The following is a 24,811-nucleotide window of genomic DNA, read 5'->3' on the forward strand; positions in this document are numbered from 1 at the left end:
CAGCCACTGCCCCTCCTCTGACTGGCAGCTGCAGAAGCCATGGGCCACATCTTTTATGTTAGTTCATACATGGATAGTGGAGAGTCTGCACAGGGTGTTGGAAGTGTTTCAAGTGAAGAAATGACAACATTAACAGTCCTGGAAAGATGTAATAGAGCCCCTTGGCTTTGTTTGGAGATCAGCCATTGGAAGTAGTTACTGATGGTTCTTTGGGGGTTCAGCTGGATAACTATGATCATAAAAGCAGGACATACTCAGAAGCTAATATTTAATAAATATGACACTATTTTAGGCAAGCTTAATTTGGCTGAAGCTTTATGAGGTTTTCCAAAACCCTATATACAAACTGCTTCTATTCTGCCTTGCCACTGTATCCTCACTCTGCTCTTTATGGCAGTTTTGGTGATTGCGGAAACCTTCCTATCTGGAGCTTTCCATTCTCTTGCCAAGTCTGCTGCTTCACACAAGCCAGAGGTGGTAGCAGACTAATACCCCTGCCAGTGCACTTCCTTTCTGCCTGAAGAATGCAGCTTCGGAATGGATCATGCCAGACGCTGGTGATGAGGAGGATAGGGAAATGTCTGCCTGTCTGCGTTTCTCTTAAGCACAGCCCGTTTTGCTTTATGTCCCTTCGTGAACCTTTTCACATTTACCTACAGAAAATAAGACACTGAAACTCAGGCCAGGATGTTCATTTTAAAACAAGATGTATTTTAAAATTCTGGATTTTGTTTTGTTCTCTCTTTTGCTTTGGTTTTTGTTGTATTTTTTTTTTTTTAATTTTTACTGTCAGTTTCTAAAAAGGGAATAGAGAAAAACATACTAATGACAGCATAGACACGTGGGGATGATAAATAACAACCTTTCACCTGCTATCCTTTTCACTGAAAACTACTTTTGCCAGCAAGACAGTTGGGGTGCGAAGAAGTGAAAAGAAATCCTCTACTCTGATAGTTCGTATTTAAATAATGAGGCAAAAGCAGTTGTGCTCTTTTTTTCCCCCCTTCCATTTCTTTCATGTTTACCCTTCAGTATTTTACCCTCTCTTTTCCCCTCTAATCCCCCCAATGCTTTTTCTCTAATTGCTATTTAGTGTGAATCATCCACCTGTTGGCAAGTCTAAAAGTTGCTCAGGTCAGTCTTCAGCTCCTGCTCCTCCACCTCGTCTTAATCCCTCCGCCTCCTCGCCAAATTTTTTAAAGTACCTAAAACATAATTCAAGTGGAGAACAAAGTGGGAATGCTGTGCCAAAGAGGTGAGCATGCTCGCATGGCAAGTTCAGTGTCAGCTGTCATCCTGGGAATTTTGCAGACAGAGCATGTGCTGAATGGAGGGGAGTCGAGCCAGAACTGGGAACCACTCTTTGTGTGTGTGCACTTGGTTTTGTTTACTTTTGGTTTTATTATTTTCATCCTGTCATTTGGACTGACTTAACCTTACTATTGATTAATTTTATCAGAATTTTTATGAAATCATCTTGATGACAAGCCATTTTTAATATATATGGTGTCACAGCTCATCCCCACTCTCTGCCCCCTGCCTGCTCCAGCACACACACCCACACACGGTTAACACTTGTGTTTGATTGTATACACTGGAATTTGTGTCATAACAGAAACTTCCTTTTAATTATTTTTTCCAGTTAAAAGGAAGAGTCATTTGGAAAATGGACTGATGTTTTTGAAATTACTTCATTGAATTCCTTTCATTTCAAATTGAATTTTGTTGACTGAAAATAAAAGTTTAACCTCATTTGTAACCTCTTTTCAAATTTTTACCTGGTTTACTTTTCTTAGCATTAAAATTAAAATGTTTTGTTTACTTTAAAGCTTATGTTTTATACTTTGTTTATATTACTTTATCCTAAACTCTTTTTTCAACCAAACTCTCAGCGTCTCCTACCGTAATGCCCTGCGGAAAAAACTTCATTCTTCTTCCTCTGTGCCAAATTTTCTAAAATTTCTGGCTCCTGTAGATGAAAATAACACCTCTGACTTTATGAAAACAAAAAGGTAGGGCTTAAATTAGATATATAAAGCCTGGGTATTATAAGTGTTGAATTATCATTAGGTAGTCAAGGATATTTTTAGCTGTTCTTTTGCATTTAACAATCAACTTAGCTAAATCTGTTGTTTCTTTTTTCTTAAACTTTTTCTTATGGATGTCATTTTAAAAAATAATACAGTCAGCCTGTTCTCTAATTTTGACTAGGATATGTTTATTAATATGTTATCTTCAGAAGACTGAAGGAAGTCTTAACCAATTATGTGAGTGATAACACTGTTTTCTAGTTAGTAAGGACATGACTGTCATAAATAAGTTCGAATGTCTGACTTGTTCAGGTGATTGTTTCGTTGTGGGTATATATGTATTTGCTGTGAACGAAAAGGGCTTGCCCGAGTTTTCCTGTGGATGTGAAGAAAGTTAATGATTAGATTTATTTGTGTATATATATAAATAGATAAATATACTTTTTGTAGGTTTTTTTAAACAAGTGTTAATAAAGCAGTCATCAGCCACAGATTACATAATTATTGCCTTGCTGGTTCTCTGTAATTAAACTGGAACTTTTCTTGTTTTCGGGGGGCAGACCCTGGAGATATAGGTAGAACTATGCTGAGGAAACATTCTTACCTGCTGACTAGTAGAGATCGCGGCCTGGATGACAGTGCTCCATTTCCATAGTTTCTCTTTTCTGAAGGGCCATCAGGAGAGGCCCATTTACCAAAAATGATCTGTGGACCATATTTCTTAACATCTTTAACTCATAAATAATATAAGGGTGTGCAATCTTGCTCTTTTTATGAAAAGCATCCTGCAGTAAAGCAGTCTTCTAGAAGTGTTGACCTACTGTGAGCTTAAATTAACCTCAGTGATTTTCTAATTATGTTTGCTTATACAAAGATTGTTTATAATGTAGCACTTTGTTTTTTTTAAAAAAAGAGTTCAAGCTAAAAAACCCCATTTATGTCTCCCCATCAGTCACCAGTCAATTATCCTGTAATTTTAGGGACTTTGAGTCCAAAGCCAGCCATGCAGGGGATACAACCCCTGTGAAGACGCGGAGGCATTCGTGGAGACAGCAGATCTTTCTCCGTGTGGCAACCCCTCAGAAAACATGTGATTCTCCTAACAGATACGAAGGTAAGGCTCACCGCTGACATGAAATTGCTCAAGTTCAGCCTGAATTTTATATTTGGTGAAATGAGATTTTGAGTCAAAATCGTCCCCTAAGTTTAAAGCTCCCTGGGTAAGAAGCTTGAGTGACAATGCCTATAACTATTTCCAGAGGATCCCTAACTTCCCGCTCTATAACCGGACTCAGCAGCTTGTGACACTTTTGCTGCTCCTTTGTGACCTCTGACCCACCCTACCCGTGGGTAAAACTCAGCCTGCCACCTCCCGTTCCCCTCTGTCCCTTCTCACTGTGTTCCCAGGTTTGTCCGTATTCCCCTCCCTACTGTCTAAGGGTAGATTTATACACCGACTTTGGCATGCTGTGGTTTTAGAGGCACCCCCAACACTCTGGCCATGCTTGTAATGGTCCCTGCCTGGCACAGTTGCTCTGAGGAAGTTTAGCGTTGTAGGAGGACCACTTTGTGACCTCTCACCCATCTTAGAAATATAGAATTTGCTGAAATCTATTTTTAGGCCTTCCTATGTTGAGTTATGATGTACAAAATGAGTTTATATGCAGTTCTCCTGACTAAAATTAAGATTTGTCTGTGCCCAGTGATATTATAAACTTGCAACAAGTATTTACTTTACTAAATGATCTTTCAGATAACATTTTTTTTTCCTTAAGAAGAAAAAGCAAACCAGCAAAGCACCAAAAATTACTTGAGTTCCTCAGATTGCATGGAGTGTGGATTCAGTCTTTCCGTTGACATACTCTTGCATGTCTTTTGAGAAGTAGCACAATCTCATCCATGGATCTTCACACAAGGTTCCAGGGAGCTTCCTTGGGGGTGGGGCACTGTCGGAGGAACCCCTCCCCTTACTTTACCCTCCCCTACTCCTCTCTCTGTCCCTCAGCCCCTTTCCTCCGTACTCCCTTTGCCGTCCTTGTCTCCCTCTCCCTCTTACCTCTCCCCAGAGTTCTCCATAATATTTAATTTGAAAGAGCAGTCCTCTCCTAAATTAAACAAGAGCCTGGTTTTGATCCTGGTTTTGGCTCAGCTAGCTTTGTGTCGTCAGTCGTGTAACTTCACTTACCTTCAGTTCCTTCAGCTGTAAAACAGTTGTAATGATGTTGTCTGTTTCTACCTCATGGAATTAAGATATAAATGTGGAAGTATTTTGAAAATCTAAAGATGTATCAAATGTAAAGCGATGACATTATTTCTGTCATCGCTTTACATGTCTGCCCTGGCCTGTACTCTGGATCCCAGGTGACTGCGTCAGTGCTGGAGCCAGTCCTGAGAGGGGAGCCCGGAACGGTACCTGAAGTCCACCTGCCAGAATTTCCGCAGGAGAAGGCAGAGAGCTGCCTCTTCAGCATTGTACGGTCTGAGGTAGTCACAAAGGTCAACTTAGGGAAGGAATTTAGAACTCATATTGGGCAACTTCCTCTGAAAGCTGGAGCAGAGCTGTCTGATGTCCATGGTGGTCAAAAGCATAAAAGCTTTGGAGTCTGTGTTCGAATCCTGCCTTTCCCCTCATGAGCTGTGAACCAAAACGAGCTAAATTTCTTACTTATAATATGGGATTAATTATGCCTATTGCCAAACCAATTGAGCTAAGGGAGCAGAATGTCAATACAGACATTTTATTTAAAAGGGTTAGAAATTCTTAAGATTGGAAAGAAAAATCAGCAGAGTGAACGTTTCCGGTGCTGAGTCACCTCCCATGGTGTGAAAGTCTCTGTGGTGCTGCGAGCGGCTTTTTCTTTCCGTCAGCCCCTCCAGGTGGGGGCGCTGGGCAGCGCGGCTCTCCCAGCACCTTGCTGCTGGGTGGAGTCTCTGCAGGAGCTGTCCCTCGGAGCGGCCAGGGTCCTGGTCTCTCTCGCTGCCAGGGAAGGTGGGATGGCTGCCCCCGTGCCTCACACTGCCCCATGGAGAGGCTGCCGACTGCAGAGGATGCTTCCTCCCAGGTCCTGGCAATGCTCTGTTATAGAGAGTGGGGGTGGGAAGGGTCTGGGATGAGAGGGCAGGGCGAAGTGGGGAAGGGGCTGGAAGGAGGCCCGCGAGGAGGACCCGAGCTGTGACCCGTGTCTGAAACGACAGGACAGCAAGAGCAGCGGACCAGAGTTTGATGGTCGAAAACAGTGCCTGATATTGCCAAGGCCATACCTCAGAGCTGTAGAGCGAAATGCAATAATCTCTGTTTTAAAATGCTTAGCACAGTGGCCAGGATGTATTAAGGGCCACTGAGGACTGTGTGGAGCTGCCTGTTCCATCTGAGAACAGTTCTAAGTTTTCATACGAACTTCCTAACCTGAGACTAGTCCTGCCTCACTGTCCTTTCATCCCTTGGTTCCCTTCTGCTTTCCTGAAGCTTCCTGTTCTTCAGACAGCAGGGGTCAGAGAAGCTGCTCCCTTCAAAGCTCTGCTCCAGGTTGATCTCACCAGTTCCCCACGGTTGTGCAGTTTTACTGCTGATTCCCCTCATCCTGAATCCTGTCCTTCGAGCGTTCTCTGCCTTGTCCCTCGTGGAACCCTGAACTGAACAAGGCATTCCGGGGTCTCTGGCCCGTACGAGTTCTCCCTTCCACTGAGTTGCCACTGTTCAGTTAATGCAGCTTACATTCATAATCTTGTTTTGTTTTAAATAATCAACTCATGTTCTTGGCTCTTATTGTATCTTGTCCCTTTGGGCATGGACTGTTATTTAAAAGTTGTATGATTCTTATCTGCATTTGATTAAATTGTTTGGGAAGAAAAAAGCTTAAAAACAACTTCTCAAGTGTAGATGGGAATCATGCAATTTATACCCATTAGTTGTTACAGCATCAGTGTTCGCCAATCTGTTCGGGATCATTTTGAATCTTGATTCTAGTGTAAGCGTTAGGATTGTGTGTAAAATTGATGTGCCTGCCCTTTATCTAAATAAAAGTCCTGAACAGATCAGGGCCCTGTGTAGACACTGCTGACACTGCTGTGGTCTGTTCCTAGTCCATAATGACCCTTCAGGCCCCAAACAAGTTGGTGCCCATCAGTTTTTCCTACTGTCTCATGCAGTAAGGTGTCCTGAGAGATCCAGTCAAGCGCTAGACGAAGATCAAAACCCATCATGCCCCTTTCCTTTCTGACGAAGGCTTACGCCGCATCAGCCTTGAGCTCGCCACACAAGCTACTCATCCCCCACTCCCCCACCCCCACCCCGTCCCGGGCCTTTGCTCTGGTTGTTCCCTCTGCCTGGAATGCTTTTCCCAGGATATCCCATGCCTAACTCCCTCACCTCCTTGAGAGCAGGGCTTAAAATCACCTTTTCAATGAGACCTCTCCTGGCTGCTCTGTTTCAAATTGCATCCATTCTCTCCCCACCCGCACCCCTCCCCCCCGTCAGATATCCCTAATCTCCTTATCCTGATCTTTTTTCATAGCATTTATCTTCTTGCAACATACTCTAAAATCTACTTATTCATTATCTTTACCATTGGTCTCTTCCAGGTCACAGGCCTTATGATTTTTAAAAAAGAAAGCAAGTAAATTGTTCTGATTCTTGCAAACTTAATAACTGTTCATTAGTGATTTTTTTTAACCCCTCCTTGTGTGTTCTGTTTCCCCATAGCCACATATCTTTTCTCTTCTCTTCTCAGAATTAAATGCTGTTTGGATTTCTGAATTGTGTTCTAGGTACTCTGTGTACATGCGAGAGAGAGAAGAGAGAACAAAAGCATTTAAGGCTTTGAATTGGTGTAAGACACAATTATTATGCTCTTATTATAGGGCAGACCTATGCTAAGTGCTCTGCAGGGATTGTTTTCTTTAATTCCCAGTCAATCTCAAGAGGTTCAGTGTTTTTATTATATCCATTTTACAGAAGAAGTTGTGGAGGCTTAGAGTGTCTAAAATCACTTCTCCTACTACAGAGCTGATAGGAGACAGAAGTAGGACTTAAGCTTGTGAATCTGTGCTCCAAAGCTCACTCTCTGAACGGCACATGGGCCCTGGGCTGCAGCTGGAGAGCACAGCATCACCCTCTGGGTGTGGCATGGCGTCTTTGGTTCTTGTTAGGGAGCTCCTTCCCACAGGAGAGCCCCTCCTTTGTATCTGCATTGGGCATGTGTTCTCAGTCTACCCACTTGGCTCTGTGTTGGCCACAGGTGCCAACACTAAATAGTATAATTTTGAACATTTTAGGGTAGGAACTTGCCTTTGGTCAATCTCCTTTCCTTCCCTACAAGTTAGCATTGGGACTGGAGTGTAGAGGGGAGGGATATTGATTTCTTAATATCCTTCTTTGCATTTTCTTCTCCAAAATCAGACATATTAGTGCATTGCCACTTCTACTCCCCATACTCAGTGTGCAGGGATGCCAGGGCCTTCCAGTGTTGTCTGTGGCCACTTTGACCCACATCAGAGGCTCTCTGTACATTCCCCTCTAGCTGGGAGACATCCAGGTCCTCAGTTTTGGTTCCTAGAGGACCCTGCTTTGACCAGACCGTCCCTAGCAGTGTGCACTGCTCAGAGGCAGTGTGAGATCCCTCTTCCAGCCTTGCCTTGGGGTCAGATCAGTCGTGTTTGGATGCAGGGACAGCTGAAGGATCTGTAGCCCAGGGGCTCAGTGAGCTCGCTGATTTCAGCACAAAAGACCTAAAAGGACGCTTGTAAGAAATACTCAACAGTGCCTTTCTGTCTCAGATGCTCAAAAGATTTTATTTGTGACTATTTTGCAATTATGTTCTGGCAGTGCAGAACTTTAGACAGGAAATCTCATAACTTTCTTTCAAGGGAGAAAAGTGTACAGGGATAATTCTGTAGTTTAAAAACCATGGTGTGGAGGAAGGAGGCGGGGCAAGATGGCAGACTGGTGAGCTGTATGTTTTAGTTACTCCTCCAGGAAAGTAGGTAGAAAACCAGGAGCTGCGTGGACTGGACACCACAGAGCAATCTGACTTTGGGCATACTTCATACAACACTCATGAAAACGTGGAACTGCTGAGATCAGCGAAATCTGTAAGTTTTTGCGGCCAGGGGACCCGTGCCCCTCCCTGCCAGGCTCGGTCCCGTGGGAGGAGGGGCTGTCAGCTCCGGGAAGGAGAAGGGAGAACTGCAGTGGCAGCCCTTATCGGAAACTCATTCTACTGATCCATACTCCAACCATAGATAGACTGAGACCAGACACCAGAGAATCTGAGAGCTGCCAGCCCAGCAGAGAGGAGACAGGCATAGAAAAAAAAAAACAACACGAAAAACTCCAAAATAAAAGCGGAGGATTTTTGGAGTTCTGGTGAACATAGAAAGGGGAAGGGCCCTGAGGCGCATATGCAAATCCTGAAGAAAAGCTGATCTCTCTGCCCTGTGGACCTTTCCTTAATGGCCCTGGTTGCTTTGTCTCTTAGCATTTCAATAACCCATTAGATCTCTGAGGAGGGCCCTTTTTTTTTTTTTTTTTTTTAATCCCTTTTTCTTTTTCTAAAACAATTACTCTAAGAAGCCCAATACAGAAAGCTTCAAAGACTTGCTATTTGGGCAGGTCAAGTCAAGAGCAGAACTAGGAGAGCTCTGAGACAAAACGCAATAATCCAGTGGCTGAGAAAATTCACTAAACACCACAACTTCCCAAGAAAAGGGGGGTGTCCGCTCACAGCCATCATCCTGGTGGACAGGAAACACTCCTGCCCATCGCCAGCCCCATAGCCCAGAACTGCCCCAGACAACCCAGTGTGACGGAAGTGCTTCAAATAACAGGCACACACCACAAAACTGGGCGTGGACATTAGCCTTCCCTGCAACCTCAGCTGATTGTCCCAGAGTTGGGAAGGTAGAGCAGTGTGAATTAACAAAGCCCCATTCAGCCATCATTTCATCCGACTGGGAGCCTCCCTACACAGCCCAGCAGCCCAGAACTGCCCTGGGGGGATGGCACTCACCTGTATCATAGCACAGTCATCCCTCAACAGAGGACCCGGGGTGCACGGCCTAGAAGAGGGGCCCACTTGTAAGTCTCAGGAGCCATACGCCAATACCAAGGACTTGTGGGTCAATGGCAGAGACAAACTGTGGCAGGACTGAACTGAAGGATTAGACTATTGCAGCAGCTTTAAAACTCTAGGATCACCAGGGAGATTTGATTGTTAGAGCCACCCCCCCTCCCTGACTGCCCAGAAACACACCCCATATACAGGGCAGGCAACACCAACTACACACGCAAGCTTGGTACACCAATTGGACCCCACAAGACTCACTCCCCCACTCACCAAAAAGGCTAAGCAGGGAAGAACTGGCTTGTGGAGAACAGGTGGCTCGTGAACGCCACCTGCTGGTTAGTTAGAGAAAGTGTACTCCATGAAGCTGTAGATCTGATAAATTAGAGATAAGGACTTCAATTGGTCTACAAATCCTAAAAGAACCCTATCAAGTTCAGCAAATGCCACGAGGCCAAAAACAACAGAAAATTATAAAGCATATGAAAAAACCAGACGATATGGATAACCCAAGCCCAAGCACCCAAATCAAAAGGTCAGAAGAGACACAGCACCTAGAGCAGCTACTCAAAGAACTAAAGATGAACAATGAGACCATAGTACGGGAGACAAAGGAAATCAAGAAGACCCTAGAAGAGCATAAAGAAGACATTGCAAGACTAAATAAAAAAATGGATGATCTTATGGAAATTAAAGAAACTGTTGACCAAATTAAAAAGATTCTGGACACTCATAGTACAAGACTAGAGGAAGTTGAACAACGAATCAGTGACCTCGAAGATGACAGAATGGAAAATGAAAGCATAAAAGAAAGAATGGGTAAAAAAATTGAAAAAATCGAAATGGACCTCAGGGATATGATAGATAATATGAAACGTCCAAATATAAGACTCATTGGTGTCCCAGAAGGGGAAGAAAAGGGTAAAAGTCTAGGAAGAGTATTCAAAGAAATTGTTGGGGAAAACTTCCCAAATCTTCTAAACAACATAAATACACAAATCATAAATGCTCAGCGAACTCCAAATAGAATAAATCCAAATAAACCCACTCCGAGACATATACTAATCACACTGTCAAACACAGAAGAGAAGGAGCAAGTTCTGAAAGCAGCAAGAGAAAAGCAATTCACCACATACAAAGGAAACAGCATAAGACTAAGTAGTGACTACTCAGCAGCCACCATGGAGGCGAGAAGGCAGTGACACGATATATTTAAAATTCTGAGTGAGAAAAATTTCCAGCCAAGAATACTTTATCCAGCAAAGCTCTCCTTCAAATTTGAGACAAACAAATGCTGAGAGAATTTGCTAACAAGAGACCTGCCCTACTGGAGATACTCAAGGGAGCCCTACAGACAGAGAAACAAAGAAAGGACAGAGAGACTTGGAGAAAGGTTCAGTACTAAAGAGATTCGGTATGGGTACAATAAAGGATATTAATAGACAGGGGAAAAATACGACCAACATAAACCAAAGGATAAGATGGCTGATTCAAGAAATGCCTTCACGGTTATAACGTTGAATGTAAATGGATTAAACTCCCCAATTAAAAGATATAGATTCGCAGAATGGATAAAAAAAATGAACCATCAATATGTTGCATACAAGAGACTCATCTTAGACACAGGGACACAAAGAAACTGAAAGTGAAAGGATGGAAAAAAATATTTCATGCAAGCTACAGCCAAAAGAAAGCAGGTGTAGCAATATTAATCTCAGATAAAATAGACTTCAAATGCAGGGATGTTTTGAGAGACAAAGAAGGCCACTACATACTAATAAAAGGGGCAATTCAGGAAGAAGAAATAACAATCATAAATGTCTATGCACCCAATCAGGGTGCCACAAAATACATGAGAGAAACACTGGCAAAACTAAAGGAAGCAATTGATGTTTCCACAATAATTGTGGGAGACTTCAACACATCACTCTCTCCTATAGATAGATCAACCAGACAGAAGACCAATAAGGAAATTGAAAACCTAAACAATCTGATAAATGAATTAGATTTAACAGACATCTACAGGACATTACATCCCAAATCACCAGGATACACATACTTTTCTAGTGCTCATGGAACTTTCTCCAGAATAGATCATATGCTGGGACATAAAACAAGCCTCAATAAATTTAAAAAGATTGAAATTATTCAAAGCACATTCTCTGACCACAATGGAATACAATTAGAAGTCAATAACCACCAGAGACTTAGAAAATTCACAAATACCTGGAGGTTAAACAACACACTCCTAAACAATCAATGGGTTAAAGAAGAAATAGCAAGAGAAATTGCTAAATATATAGAGATGAATGAAAATGAGAACACAACATACCAAAACCTATGGGATGCAGCAAAAGCAGTGCTAAGGGGGAAATTTATAGCACTAAACGCATATATTAAAAAGGAAGAAAGAGTCAAAATCAAAGAACTAATGGATCAACTGAAGAAGCTAGAAAATCAACAGCAAACCAATCCTAAACCAAGTACAAGAAAAGAAATAACAAGGATTAAAGCAGAAATAAATGACATAGAGAACAAAAAAACAATAGCGAGGATAAATATCACCAAAAGTTGGTTCTTTGAGAAGATCAACAAGATTGACAAGCCCCTAGCTAGACTGACACAATCAAAAAGAGAGAAGACCCATATAAACAAAGTAATGAATGAAAAAGGTGACATAACTGCAGATCCTGAAGAAATTAAAAAAATTATAAGAGGATACTATGAACAACTGTATGGCAACAAACTGGATAATGTAGAGGAAATGGACAATTTCCTGGAAACATATGAACAACCTAGACTTACCAGAGAAGAAATAGAAGACCTCAACCAACCCATCACAAGCAAAGAGATCCAATCAGTCATCAAAAATCTTCCCACAAATAAATGCCCAGGGCCAGATGGCTTCACAGGGGAATTCTACCAAACTTTCCAGAAAGAACTGACACCAATCTTACTCAAACTCTTTCAAAACATTGAAGAAAATGGAACACTACCTAACTCATTTTATGAAGCTAACATCAATCTAATACCAAAACCAGGCAAAGATGCTACAAAAAAGGAAAACTACCGGCCAATCTCCCTAATGAATATAGATGCAAAAATCCTCAACAAAATACTTGCAAATCGAATCCAAAGACACATTAAAAAAATCACACACTATGACCAAGTGGGGTTTATTCCAGGCATGCAAGGATGATTCAACATAAGAAAATCAATCAATGTATTACAACACATTAACAAGTCAAAAGGGAAAAATCAATTGATCATCTCAATAGATGCTGAGAAAGCATTTGACAAAATCCAACATCCCTTTTTGATAAAAACACTTCAAAAGGTAGGAATTGAAGGAAACTTCCTCAACATGATAAAGAGCATATATGAAAAACCCACAGCCAGCATAGTACTCAATGGTGAGAGACTGAAAGGCTTCCCTCTAAGATCAGGAAGAAGACAAGGATGCCCGCTGTCACCACTGTTATTCAGCATTGTGCTGGAAGTGCTAGCCAGGGCAATCCGGCAAGACAAAGAAATAAAAGGCATCCAAATTGGAAAAGAAGAAGTAAAACTGTCATTGTTTGCAGATGATATGATCTTATATCTAGAAAACCCTGAGAAATCGACGATACAGCTACTAGAGCTAATAAACAAATTTAGCAAAGTAGCGGGATACAAGGTTAATGCACATAAGTCAGTAATGTTTCTATATGCTAGAAATGAACAAACTGAAGAGACACTCAAGAAAAAGATACCATTTTCAATAGCAACTAAAAAAATCAAGTACCTAGGAATAAACTTAACCAAAGATGTAAAAGACCTATACAAAGAAAACTACATAACTCTACTAAAAGAAATAGAAGGGGACCTTAAAAGATGGAAAAATATTCCATGTTCATGGATAGGAAGGCTAAATGTCATTAAGATGTCAATTCTACCCAAACTCATCTACAGATTCAATGCAGTCCCAATCAAAATTCCAACAACCTACTTTGCAGACTTGGAAAAGCTAGTTATCAAATTTATTTGGAAAGGGAAGATGCCTCGAATTGCTAAAGACACTCTAAAAAAGAAAAACGAAGTGGGAGGACTTACACTCCCTGACTTTGAAGCTTATTATAAAGCTACAGTTGTCAAAACAGCATGGTACTGGCACAAAGATAGACATATAGATCAATGGAATTGAATTGAGAATTCGGAGATGGACCCTCAGATCTATGGCCAACTGATCTTTGATAAGGCCCCCAAAGTCACTGAACTGAGTCATAATGGTCTTTTCAACAAATGGGGCTGGGAGAGTTGGATATCCATATCCAAAAGAATGAAAGAGGACCCCTACCTCACCCCCTACACAAAAATTATCTCAAAATGGACCAAAGATCTCAATATAAAAGAAAGTACCATAAAACTCCTAGAAGATAATGTAGGAAAACATCTTCAAGACCTTGTATTAGGCAGCCACTTCCTAGACTTTACACCCAAAGCACAAGCAACAAAAGAGAAAATAGATAAATGGGAACTCCTCAAGCTTAGAAGTTTCTGCACCTGAAAGGAATTTCTCAAAAAGGTAAAGAGGCAGCCAACTCAATGGGAAAAAATTTTTGGAAACCATGTATCTGACAAAAGACTGATATCTTGCATATATAAAGAAATCCTACAACTCAATGACAATAGTACAGTCGGCCCAATTATAAAATGGGCAAAAGATATGAAAAGACAGTTCTCTGAAGAGGAAATACAAATGGCCAAGAAACACATGAAAAAATGTTCAGCTTCACTAGCTATTAGAGAGATGCAAATTAAGACCACAATGAGATACCATCTAACACCGGTTAGAATGGCTGCCATTAAACAAACAGGAAACTACAAATGCTGGAGGGGATGTGGAGAAATTGGAACTCTTATTCACTGTTGGTGGGACTGTATAATGGTTCAGCCACTCTGGAAGTCAGTCTGGCAGTTCCTTAGAAAACTAGATATAGAGTTACCATTCGATCCAGCGATTGCACTTCTCGGTATATACCCGGAAGATCGGAAAGCAGTGACACGAACAGATATCTGCACGCCAATGTTCATAGCAGCATTATTCACAATTGCCAAGAGATGGAAACAACCCAAATGTCCTTCAACAGATGAGTGGATAAATAAAATGTGGTACATACACACGATGGAATACTACGCGGCAGTAAGAAGGAACGATCTCGTGAAACATACGACAACATGGATGAACCTTGAAGACATAATGCTGAGCGAAATAAGCCAGGCACAAAAAGAGAAATATTATATTCTACCACTAATGTGAACTTTGAAAAATGTAAAACAAATGGCTTATAATGTAGAATGTAGGGGAACTAGCAATAGAGAGTAATTAAGGAAGGGGGAACAATAATCCAAGAAGAACAGATAAGCTATTTAACGTTCTGGGGATGCCCAGGAATGACTATGGTCTGTTAATTTCTGATGGATATAGTAGGAGCAAGTTCACAGAAATGTTGCTATATTAGGTAACTTTCTTGGGGTAAAGTAGGAACATGTTGGAAGTTAAGCAGTTATCTTAGGTTAGTTGTCTTTTTCTTACTCCCTTGTTATGGTCTCTTTGAAATGTTCTTTTATTGTATGTTTGTTTTCTTTTTAACTTTTTTTTCATACAGTTGATTTAAAAAAGAAGGGAAAGTTAAAAAAAAAAAAAAAAAAAGGAAAAACAAGGAAAAAAGATGTAGTGCTCCCTTGAGGAGCCTGTGGAGAATGCAGGGGTATTCGCCTACCGCACCTCCATGGTTGCTAACATGACCACAGACATAGGGGAGTGGTGGTTTGATGGGTTGGGCCCTCTACCACAGGTTTTACCCTTGGGAAGATGGTTGCTGCAAAGGAGAGGCTAGGCCTCCTTATAATTGTGCCTAAGAGCCTCTTCCCGAATGCCTCTTTGTTGCTCAGATGTGGCCCTCTCTCTCTGGCTAAGCCAACTTGAAAGGTGAAATCACTGCCCTCCCCCCTACGTGGGATCAGACACCCAGGGGAGTGAATCTCCCTGGCAACGTGGAATATGACTCCCGGGGAGGAATGTAGACCCGGCATCGTGGGACGGAGAACATCTTCTTGACCAAAAGGGGGATGTGAAAGGAAATGAGATAAGCTTCAGTGGCAGAGAGAATCCAAAAGGAGCCGAGAGGTCACTCTGGTGGGCACTCTTATGCACACTTTAGACAACCCTTTTTAGGTTCTAAAGAACTGGGGTAGCTGGTGGTGGATACCTGAAACTATCAAACTACAACCCAGAACCCATGAATCTCGAAGACAGTTGTATAAAAATGTAGCTTATGAGGGGTGACAATGGGATTGGGAAAGCCATAAGGACCACACTCCACTTTGTCTAGTTTATGGATTGATGAGTAGAAAAATAGGGGAAGGAAACAAACAGACAAAGGTACCCAGTGTTCTTTTTTACTTCAATTGCTCTTTTTCACTCTAATTATTGTTCTTGTTGTTTTTGTGTGTGTGCTAATGAAGGTGTCAGGGATTGATTTGGGTGATGAATGTACCACTATGTAATGGTACTGTAAACAATCGAAAGTACGATTTGTTTTGTTTGACTGCGTGGTATGTGAATATATCTCAATAAAATGAAGATTAAAAAAAAAAAATAAAAACCATGGTGTTTGTATAATGATAAGGATACTAGGGAAAGTTAGAGAAATAGAATTTTCTGTAATTTATGGGTTCTGGTTTTTATAGATGGGACACGACTTGGAGAGAAGGGTATTAGTAAGGAGTGAATCAGAGTAAATATAGTGTAAAAAGAAAGAAAATATAAAATCAAGCAGTATGGATAGAGGTGGAGAGATTACACTGAGTATTGTTTCAAAAAAAATTAGCCTACCATTTACTCAGAGATATGTGACTATTTGTATATACAAAATCCCTGTGAGATAATGAAGTTGCAAGATTCTGAATTTTACATGTGGAAACCTACCTGAGGTAGTTGAGAAATTAATTTGTATTTAGAAATCCACTTACATACATCTAGTAGGATCAAGATAGACATCCCAAAATTCCAGGCTCTTTGTTTTATTTTGTTTTGCTTTGATTTTTGTTCTAATTCAACAGAGACCAGTTGGTATCTTGTAAGGTAAAGCAGGTAAAGGTGCTCTCATCCCTCGGATGAGAACACCTGTGAGTTAAGTGGCTTATCAAGGATTAGAGCAGCCCTTCTTGAACCTTCTTGTGCATAGCAGTCTCCTGGGGATCGTGTTAAAGGGCAGATTCTGATAGGTCTCAGGACCTCCTGAGGCTCTGCGCCTCTGGTAGGCTCCCCCGGGCTGTCGGTGCTGCTGGTCCAGGGACCACACTTTGAGTAGCAAGGGCTTAGAATAAGTGGCCATGATTAAATCCAACTCAGATCTTCTCCTCCTAGCCTAGAACTCTTTCTGTTAGGCTGCTGTGCATCTCTTTAGATGGACTGAAAGGAGTCAGTCAAGTATCTCAGCCTCTAAATAAATCTGGATCATCAGTGACATTTCTTGAGGACCTACTATGTGTGAAGAATTGTGTTACCTGGAGAAACTACACGGTAGTCTAGTAGAGGAAATACAGTGACAAAAAAATATGTGATAGGTTTAAAGAAAAATTTGGTAATGTGCCAAATGAAACTGAACATAATATGGTGCCTTGCCTCTTTCCTGCTGTTTTATTTTCCAGGGAAGCTTTTTCTGTTATGTAGCACTGAGGACACAGAAAATGTACAGGTGTTTTTCTCAGCTGTGGGCTCTAGCCTGCTTGTTAGGTCTGCCAAAAATGCTGAAAATCAACTTCCAATTAGATAATTTAGTAGTGGAAATATGCCACAATTTTTCCTCATAGTATATCATACAAAAGATAATTCTTTGTTGTTAAATACAGCATTAGGCAACTCCCTGGCTTTGCAATCGGGGAAAATCCTTTTATTTACCTCCGTGTCAGGGAACAGTTTTTAGTCTATAATAACTTTTATTTGAGCATTTCAGATTACATTGTGCATTTATAGATTTCACGAACAATGAAGGTTTCAGACTTTACATCTCTTTTAAAAAAAAATTTTCTTCTAAAAGAAAAATCCATTCGTATATAGATGAGTGATTTATTGTTTTGAAACCATTTGTATAAACAAATAGTCCAGTGAAACTGAAGTTCAAAGGTTTTTTTGTGTTGAGTGTTGCTATCAGTATGCTTAATTCATGATAAAGTTAAGTCTGTTGAATTACATATTAGATGTTTACAGTAATGGCAAAACTGGGAATTTTATCTGAGTCTTTAGGATGACTATTTTATATTATTGTGAAAAATGTAGAAACTGTTGTATGTATATGGTTGATTTGTGTTGTACCTAGTCAAATTTTCAAGAATTTGTAAACCATCTCAAAATTTTAATGGATGGTGTAAATGTAATAACTACAAGTAAAACTTTACTGGAAAACACGAGCATCATCATAACATCTGTAACTGAACTGCACCCTTTATTTTGATTGCTAATTCTCTTCTTTCTCTGTGCCAAGCACAATCTTGTGGGGGGACAGGGGGAGATTTTTTAAAACACGGAATGGACCTGTCTCCCTCTGCTGTGCCTCACTGGGTTAGTGGCTATGGATTTGTGGGTCCTGGGCATCAATTTTCTTTTTTTTCAAAACTCTTCTGAAGGTCCCGACCACTGTTTGGTTAGTTGCCACTTGGTGGCAGTGTTGCTCCCTGTGGCCTGATGGCTTTGAGTTCTTAATCCCAGAAAGAAAAGCTTTCTTCCTTTATTTACTTATCTGTTTATTTGGTTTTGTTCTTGGTTTTGTTGTGATATTTATCTTTCTTGCTCATTGCAACTTATTTGAGTAGAGAGCTACTGAGAGATAGATGTTTCCCTTTCTTTCTCTACAGGGCTTCAGGTAGTGGGCAAAACAAGGAAGAAAAATTTGTGTCCAATTACTGGCGACACAGGGCTTTTTAGAAAGTGTTCTTAATTTACTTTCTGTATAACTTCTCTTTTCCATGGTGAATAAATACCAAGTTCAAGACAAATATTGCGAGCCAGGAATCTGATTGTTCATGGTTTTCTATAGTTTTAAACTACTTGATTTTTTTTTCTTTTATTGTGATTGTTGACATATCCTTACAGAAGTCAGGAAAGCCATAGTTTATGGCAGGATTTTACCTTGGCTTGCTGTTTTTGTTCATGCTCATAATTGTAAGTTAGAATTGATTGTGCTTTTCCTAGTTAACCGCTGGGATTTAACAGCCAGTACTTAAATGTATAGTGGCTGGAGCCAAGGGTTAGTGATACAAAAACATTGTCTCAACTCTACTTCTTGGTAGGGAGGCTGTGGGAGGAGAGGGATGAGGGCTTGAGCACCCGAGTCAGACGGCCCAGGCTTGAATTGCTGCCTGGCCATTATGATACTGTGTGACCCATTACCATGCCTATGGACCAATCTAACTCCACGGGGTATGTGTGCCCACAGGTTGAAATAAAGTGGAAGATCTTGAATTCTCAACTTGGAACTTTAATCTTAGGTATTAGGGGGCCATTGAAATTTTGCCTTTCCATATCAACTTTGCAATCAGTTTGTCACTGTCCACAAAATAACTTGCTAAGATTTTGATTGGGATAGCATTGAATCTATATATCAATTTGGGAAGAATTGACGTCTTAATAATATTGAGTCTTTCGATCCCTGAACATGGCCTATCACTCCATTTGTTTAGATATTATTTGATTTCTTTCATTAGAGTTTTATAGTTTTCTTCATATAGATCTTGTATATATTTTGTTAGATTTAATTCTATTTAATTTTGGGGGATGCTAGTATAAATGGTGATGTGTTTTTTTATTTCAAATTCCAATTGTTCATTATTTGTATATAGGAAAACAGTTGACTTTTGTCAGCTTGCATCTTGCAGACTAGCTATAATTGTTTATTAGTTTCAGGCGTTTTTCTTGTCAATTCTTTGGGGTTTTCAACATAGACAATCATATCATCTACAAACAAAAACCATTTTATTTCTTCCTTCCCAATATGTATTCCTTTTATTTCCTTTTCTTGTCTTACTATGTTAGCTGGGACTGCAGTTTGATGTTGAATAAGAGTGATGAAGGGGCGTCCTTGGCTTGTTTGAGATCTTAGAAGTGTTCCTTCTGCTTCTATTTTCTGGAAGAGATGATATAGCATTGGTGTCATTTCTCCTTTAAATATCTGGTAGAATCCACGAGTGAAACCATCTGGGCCTGGTGCTTTCTGTTTCGGAAAGTTATTAATTGTTGATTCAATTTCTTTAATATATATATAGACCTATTCAGATTATTTATTTCTCCTTGGTGAATTGAATCTTTAAGGAATTTGTCCTTTTCATCTTAGTTTCAAATTTGTGGGCATAGAGTTGTTTATTATGCTTTTATTATCCATGGGATCTGTAGTTACAGTCCTTTCATTTCTCATCTTAGTAATTGGTCTTTCTTTTTTTCTTGGTTAGTCTGCCTAGAGGTTTGTCAATTTGATTGATCCTTTGAAAGAATCAGCTTCTGATTTCATTGATTTTTCTCTCTTGTTTTCCTGTTTTCCATTCCATTTATTTCTGCTCTAATTTTTTATTATTTGTTTTCTTCTGCTTACTCTGGATTGACTTTGCTCTTATTTTTCTAGTTTCAGGGTGGAAGCTCAGATTGCTGATTTTAGATCTCTCTTCTTATGTGTGCATTCAGTGCCATAAATTTGCCTTTAAGATACCACCCTTGCTACATCTCACAAATTTTGATAAGTTGTTTTTTCATTTTTATTTAGTTCAAAATAAGTTTTAATTTCTCTTGAGACTTCTTCTTTGACTCATGGGTTAGTTAGAAGTGTGTTGTTTAATCTCCAAATATTGGGGATTTTCTACCTGTTTTTCTGTTATTTATTTCAAGTTTGATTCCACTGTGGTCTGAGAGCATTCTTTGTATGATTTCTTTTCTTTTAAATACATTGAGATGTGTTTTATGGCTCAGGATATGCTCTAACTTGGTGAAGGTTCCATGTGAACTTGAAAAGAATGTGTATTCTGCCGCTGTAGGGTGAGTATTATATAAATGTTGATTAGATCCAGTGGATTGACGATGCTGTTGAGTTCAACTGTATCCTTACTGATTTTCTGTCTGCTGGATCTGTCAATTACTGACTGAGGGATGTGGGAGTCTACACCTACATTAGTGGATTTGCCTGTTTCTCCTTGCAGTTGTCAGCTTTTGCCTCACATATTTTGATGTTCTGTTGTTAAATGCATTAAGGATTAATGATTGCATTAAAGATTGCTATATCTTGGAGAATTGACCCATTATGAAATGCCCCTCTTTATCCCTGATAATTTTTTTTGCTTAGAAATCTTTGTCTAAATAAATATGGCTATTCCAGCTTTCCTTTGATTAATTTTAGCATAGTATCTCCCCCCATCCTTTTACTTTAACTCTGTCTGTATCTTTATACTTAAAGTGGGTTTCTTGTAGACAACATACAGTTGGGCTTTGTTTTTTATCCACTCTGATAGTGTCTGTCTTCTAGTTGGTATAATTAGACCATTCACATTTGAAGTGATTATTGATATAGTTGGGTTAATATCTCCGATATTTGTAACTTTTCTATTCCTTGTCCTTGCTCTGTTTCTTTGTTTTCCATTGAGGTTTTTGAAGCAAGGGAATGTCAAGTTTTAAAATATTTTTAGGGGAACAAAATCTGTAGATGTATCATAGCATAAAGCAGCCTTAAAATCAGAGCCTGGTCTAGGGTGAGGCAAGCAGGCATCTAGTGTGCAGAATTTAAGGGGTGCTCTCTCTCAGGGGTCATGCAAGTGCTGACCCTGTACTTACACTCAAAATTGTGCATTGCATACTCTGCAACATACTTAAGGAAATGAGACAACCCAGCTAGGGAGGGTTAGCTTAGCTCTGAGGAGGGATTCCTTGGCAGGAAAGGTTTTTTCCTTTTCTTTATTGTTTTTTTTTAACAGCTGTATTGAGATAAAATTCACCTACCATACAAGTCATCCCTCTAAAGTAATACATTTCATTGTTTTTTCAGCATGTTCACAGAGTTGTGCAGCCATCACCACAATCTAATTTTAGAATATTTTTGTCTCCCCAGAAAGAAACCCCGTAGCTGTCACTCCTCATTCCACCTTATGTCCTCCACTGCCAGCCCTGGACAGCCACTAACCTACTTGCCGTCTCTATAGAGTAGATAAATGTCTCTTTTCTGGACATTTTGTATAAATGATCCTTTATGACTGGCTTCTTTCTTGATGTTTTCAGGGTTTGTCTACATTATAGCATGGGACAGAACTTCATTCCTTTATATGGATGAATAATATTCCATTGAGTGGCTAATACCACATTTTGTTTATCTCTTCACCAGTTGACGGGCGTTGGATTGTTTCCACCTTTTGGCTAATATGAATAATGCTGCTTTGAGCCTTCACATACACATTTTTGTGTGGAAGCATGCTAAGAAAGGTTTTTAATTGTGAACTGGCATGGAATCTCATTCTTGGGAGGCTTTGAGTTGTTGCCTATGATTTTAACCAGTTAGGATGGTTAGGTCAGTGGGAGAGGTTTGAGGCCCACTGCTCTCCAAGCTACCTTGCAGGCCAGTCTAGTTCACCTCTTTTCCCATCCCGTGCTGAGAGGGAGGGTGTGAGGGATTCTGGTGTTGCCCTCAAGTGGTGGGAAGGCTGGGGAACACCAAGTCTACAGGAAACAGGGAGTAGGGGTGTCAGGCAGTGAAGAGCCTCATGTGGCTTCCACAGCTCTCCACGGCCCCTGAGAAGAGACCACAGATTGGTGGTATTTGCCTGGGGCTACATTTCATTCAGCTGTTCTCAAACCAAGTGCATACAAGATTCTCCTAAAGCATTTGTTGAAACACAGATTGTGGGCCTCAGGAACCCTCAGAGTTTCTGATTCTGGAGGTGAAATTCTCCTGAATGGAGCCCTAGAACTGGCATTTCTAACAAGTTCTTAGGTGATGCTGATGCTGCAGGTTTGGGGACAACACTTTGGGGCGCTCCGAATTTCTCAAGTTGCAGCGGCTCAGCTGATAGGCAAGGGGATGTCCTATTCTGATTTGTACTCTGCCCAAAAAAGCCCTGAAGGGTGATTGGTTACATAAACAACAGGTTGAAAATTAGAAATGTGTCCTGTGGCAACTTGTGAAACAGCCAACAAGTGCTGTTTACTCTGCAGTTAAACTAATCAAATAATAATAATAACAGCCATTACAATTATACTTATCATGCATTAGGCATTTAGTATTTGCTCTTTCACATGGTGAAGCGATAATTTTCACCTCAACTCGGTGAGGTTGTTATTGCTGCCGACTGAAGAGGTGAGATGAGAGAGTGAATGGTGTGTCCAAAGCACCCACAGCTCTTACCTCACATTGCTACGATTCAAATCAAGTCCGTTTAACTTTTAATGCAGTTTCTTAATCACAGTAATGAACCACTGACTGCTTTAGGAATAAATTATCAAGAATTTTGACTGGTGTGCTTGCTTAGTGTCTGTGCAGTCATAGACTGTGTTAGAGTGACAGAACGACTCTTATGTTGGAAGTTACTCTAGAATTAAATGTTAACTCTTGCTAACAAAGTACAAATTTTGGGCATTATTGGCAATTGTGATATTTTAAACTTGTTAAATGTGTCTGCTAATCTTGTTTATTTAAATGAAAGAATGTCTACCTCCTGGAAGTTGGAGAGCTGTGTTTTCCCCACCAAACATGAGCTGGCTGCCATAGCTACAACCCTCAACACACTCAGGTTCTGTAACATCCTGAGATAAAGCCAAGGGATGCATTAAACTACTGTCTAAATGGATTTTTTCCCAAATAAATTTGTTTTATCACTTTCATATAAATGATAATAGTGGCACAGTGAGTTCTAACAAGATTTTAAAGATCATTTACCGAAGTATGACGACTGTAGTTATGGGCTTACATAATTCTGAAAATGATTTGTAGTATCAAACTATGGATTTTATCCTTGAGAGAATAGGTTTTCTATGGAAAGTTGAAGTGCTGTGGTTCATTTCCTGTCCAGGTGCTTTAGCTTGAGAAATTTCGATTAAGGACAGTTCTGGTGATGGAGATTATGGTCTCACTTCAGCTGGTCTGAATTTTGAAATTGTATTTTGCAGCATCATCTCTCCCAGCAAGTGAATGAGGGCAGACATTTCTTTTTCCTACTGGCACCAGCCTTTTCTCCTGCCAAGGCTTGTGTTTGGGGATATGGAAGTAGTTTGAATTTTCAACCCAGGAAGGTTTCAAATTGTGAGCCTCTCAATTAACTTTGATTGGACGTCATAGGAAATCCTTTTGGCAAAGTGGTGTTGCTTCCTTTCCCTGCTGGCAAGTGGAGGCTGGGTTCTTCCTTCTCCCTCAGAGAAGCCAAGATACATCACATTCAGAATGTTTTCTTCTGTTGTTCCTAACACTACAGCTTTAGTCGCTGTGCCATGGTTTATGTCCCCAGGTACAGCAAACTACCGCTGGACCAGATGTCTTCCCAGCACTAACAGTCACCGGATTTCCATTCATCCATGGGAGTTTCTTCCTCACCATCCATTGCCCAGTTTTCCACTCCAATTCCATTGGCCAGTTCCACAATTTTTAGCACCTCGCTTTCATTTTCCAAATTTGATATCATGTAGAGTTGGTATCTGACCGAATATACCAGAAATAATCAAAATAGCCAAATAGCAATTTCTTTTTCTAATAGTTCAGGAAGTCTGGATGATGGCAGAGCAAGGCTGGTTCAGTGGCTTCGTGATGCTATCGTTGTGGCGGCCTCCTTCTGTTTTTCTCTTTCATCCTCTTGGATGCCTCATGATCACAAGATGGCTGCTCCACCTTCAGCCTCCCTCCAAGTTCTAAGCAGTATGAAGAGGGAAGCAACAAGGATGAAAAGGTGATGATTCTTCTTATCAAAAGCACAAAAGTGTTCCAGAAATCTCTAACAGACTTCCACCTGTTTCTCATTAGCTGGAACCATGTCACTGAGCCACTCACAGCAATAAGGGAGGCTGGGAAATGTAGATATTTGGCTGAGCACATTCTCAGCCTGTACAAAATTAGCATTCTGTTAGTAGGATGAAGGGGAGAAGAGCGATGGGGCAGGCAACCAGAGGGACTGCAACACTGCCATGTGGAATGTTTTACCTCCCTGAGGTGCTGTTTCTCCATATAGCCATGATTTTGCATATTGTTTCTTTTCCCCAGAAAGCTCCTCTTGTTTGTTTCCCTCTATACCCAACCCAATACAATGCTTTCACACTGACAAACTTCCTTATCCTTAACCTCAGAAGTCTTTCTCTCTGGCAGGGTCAGTCTCTCCACTCCTGATGTTCCCTTAGGGCTTTGAATTCACTCATTAGGGAGCTATTACTTTGAAGTTATCTCAAATTCTAGATCTGCTGCTGCCCAATCCAGTAGCCACTAGCCATTTATGGCTATTTAAAATTTAAGTTAGTGAAAATTAAATAATCTTCAGAATTTAGTTCCTCACACTAGCCTCATTTCAAGTGCTGCAGAGCCCCATGTGGCTAGTGGCTGCCATATTGGATGGCACAGCTCTAGAGTATTTCCCTCATGCCAGAAAGTTCTCTTGGACATAGTGTTCCATATGGTGAACTCTTTGAGATCTTTCTTCAGATCTCAATGCTATGAACTGCAGGCACAGCTC

At 40.5% G+C, this 24,811-nt stretch overlaps 1 protein-coding gene across 5 annotated transcripts in view; it reads left to right on the forward strand.

Moving 5' to 3' along the window:
* The window catches only part of TBC1D1 (TBC1 domain family member 1), a 238,182-nt gene that overhangs the window by 132,670 nt on the left and 80,701 nt on the right, over positions 1-24,811 (forward strand). For 3 of the 5 annotated variants that reach the window (XM_037829562.1, XM_037829565.1, XM_037829566.1), the window contains 3 exons: positions 1,094-1,255; positions 1,893-2,012; positions 3,011-3,144. In XM_037829562.1, the coding sequence (XP_037685490.1) occupies positions 1,094-1,255; positions 1,893-2,012; positions 3,011-3,144 (416 nt within the window). The remainder of the gene's footprint in view (positions 1-1,093; positions 1,256-1,892; positions 2,013-3,010; positions 3,145-24,811) is intronic. The other 2 variants (XM_037829563.1, XM_037829564.1) reach the window with 2 other exon arrangements.

Source organism: Choloepus didactylus, chromosome 3 (genome assembly GCF_015220235.1).
Source record: "Choloepus didactylus isolate mChoDid1 chromosome 3, mChoDid1.pri, whole genome shotgun sequence".
Taxonomy (NCBI): domain Eukaryota; kingdom Metazoa; phylum Chordata; class Mammalia; order Pilosa; family Megalonychidae; genus Choloepus; species Choloepus didactylus.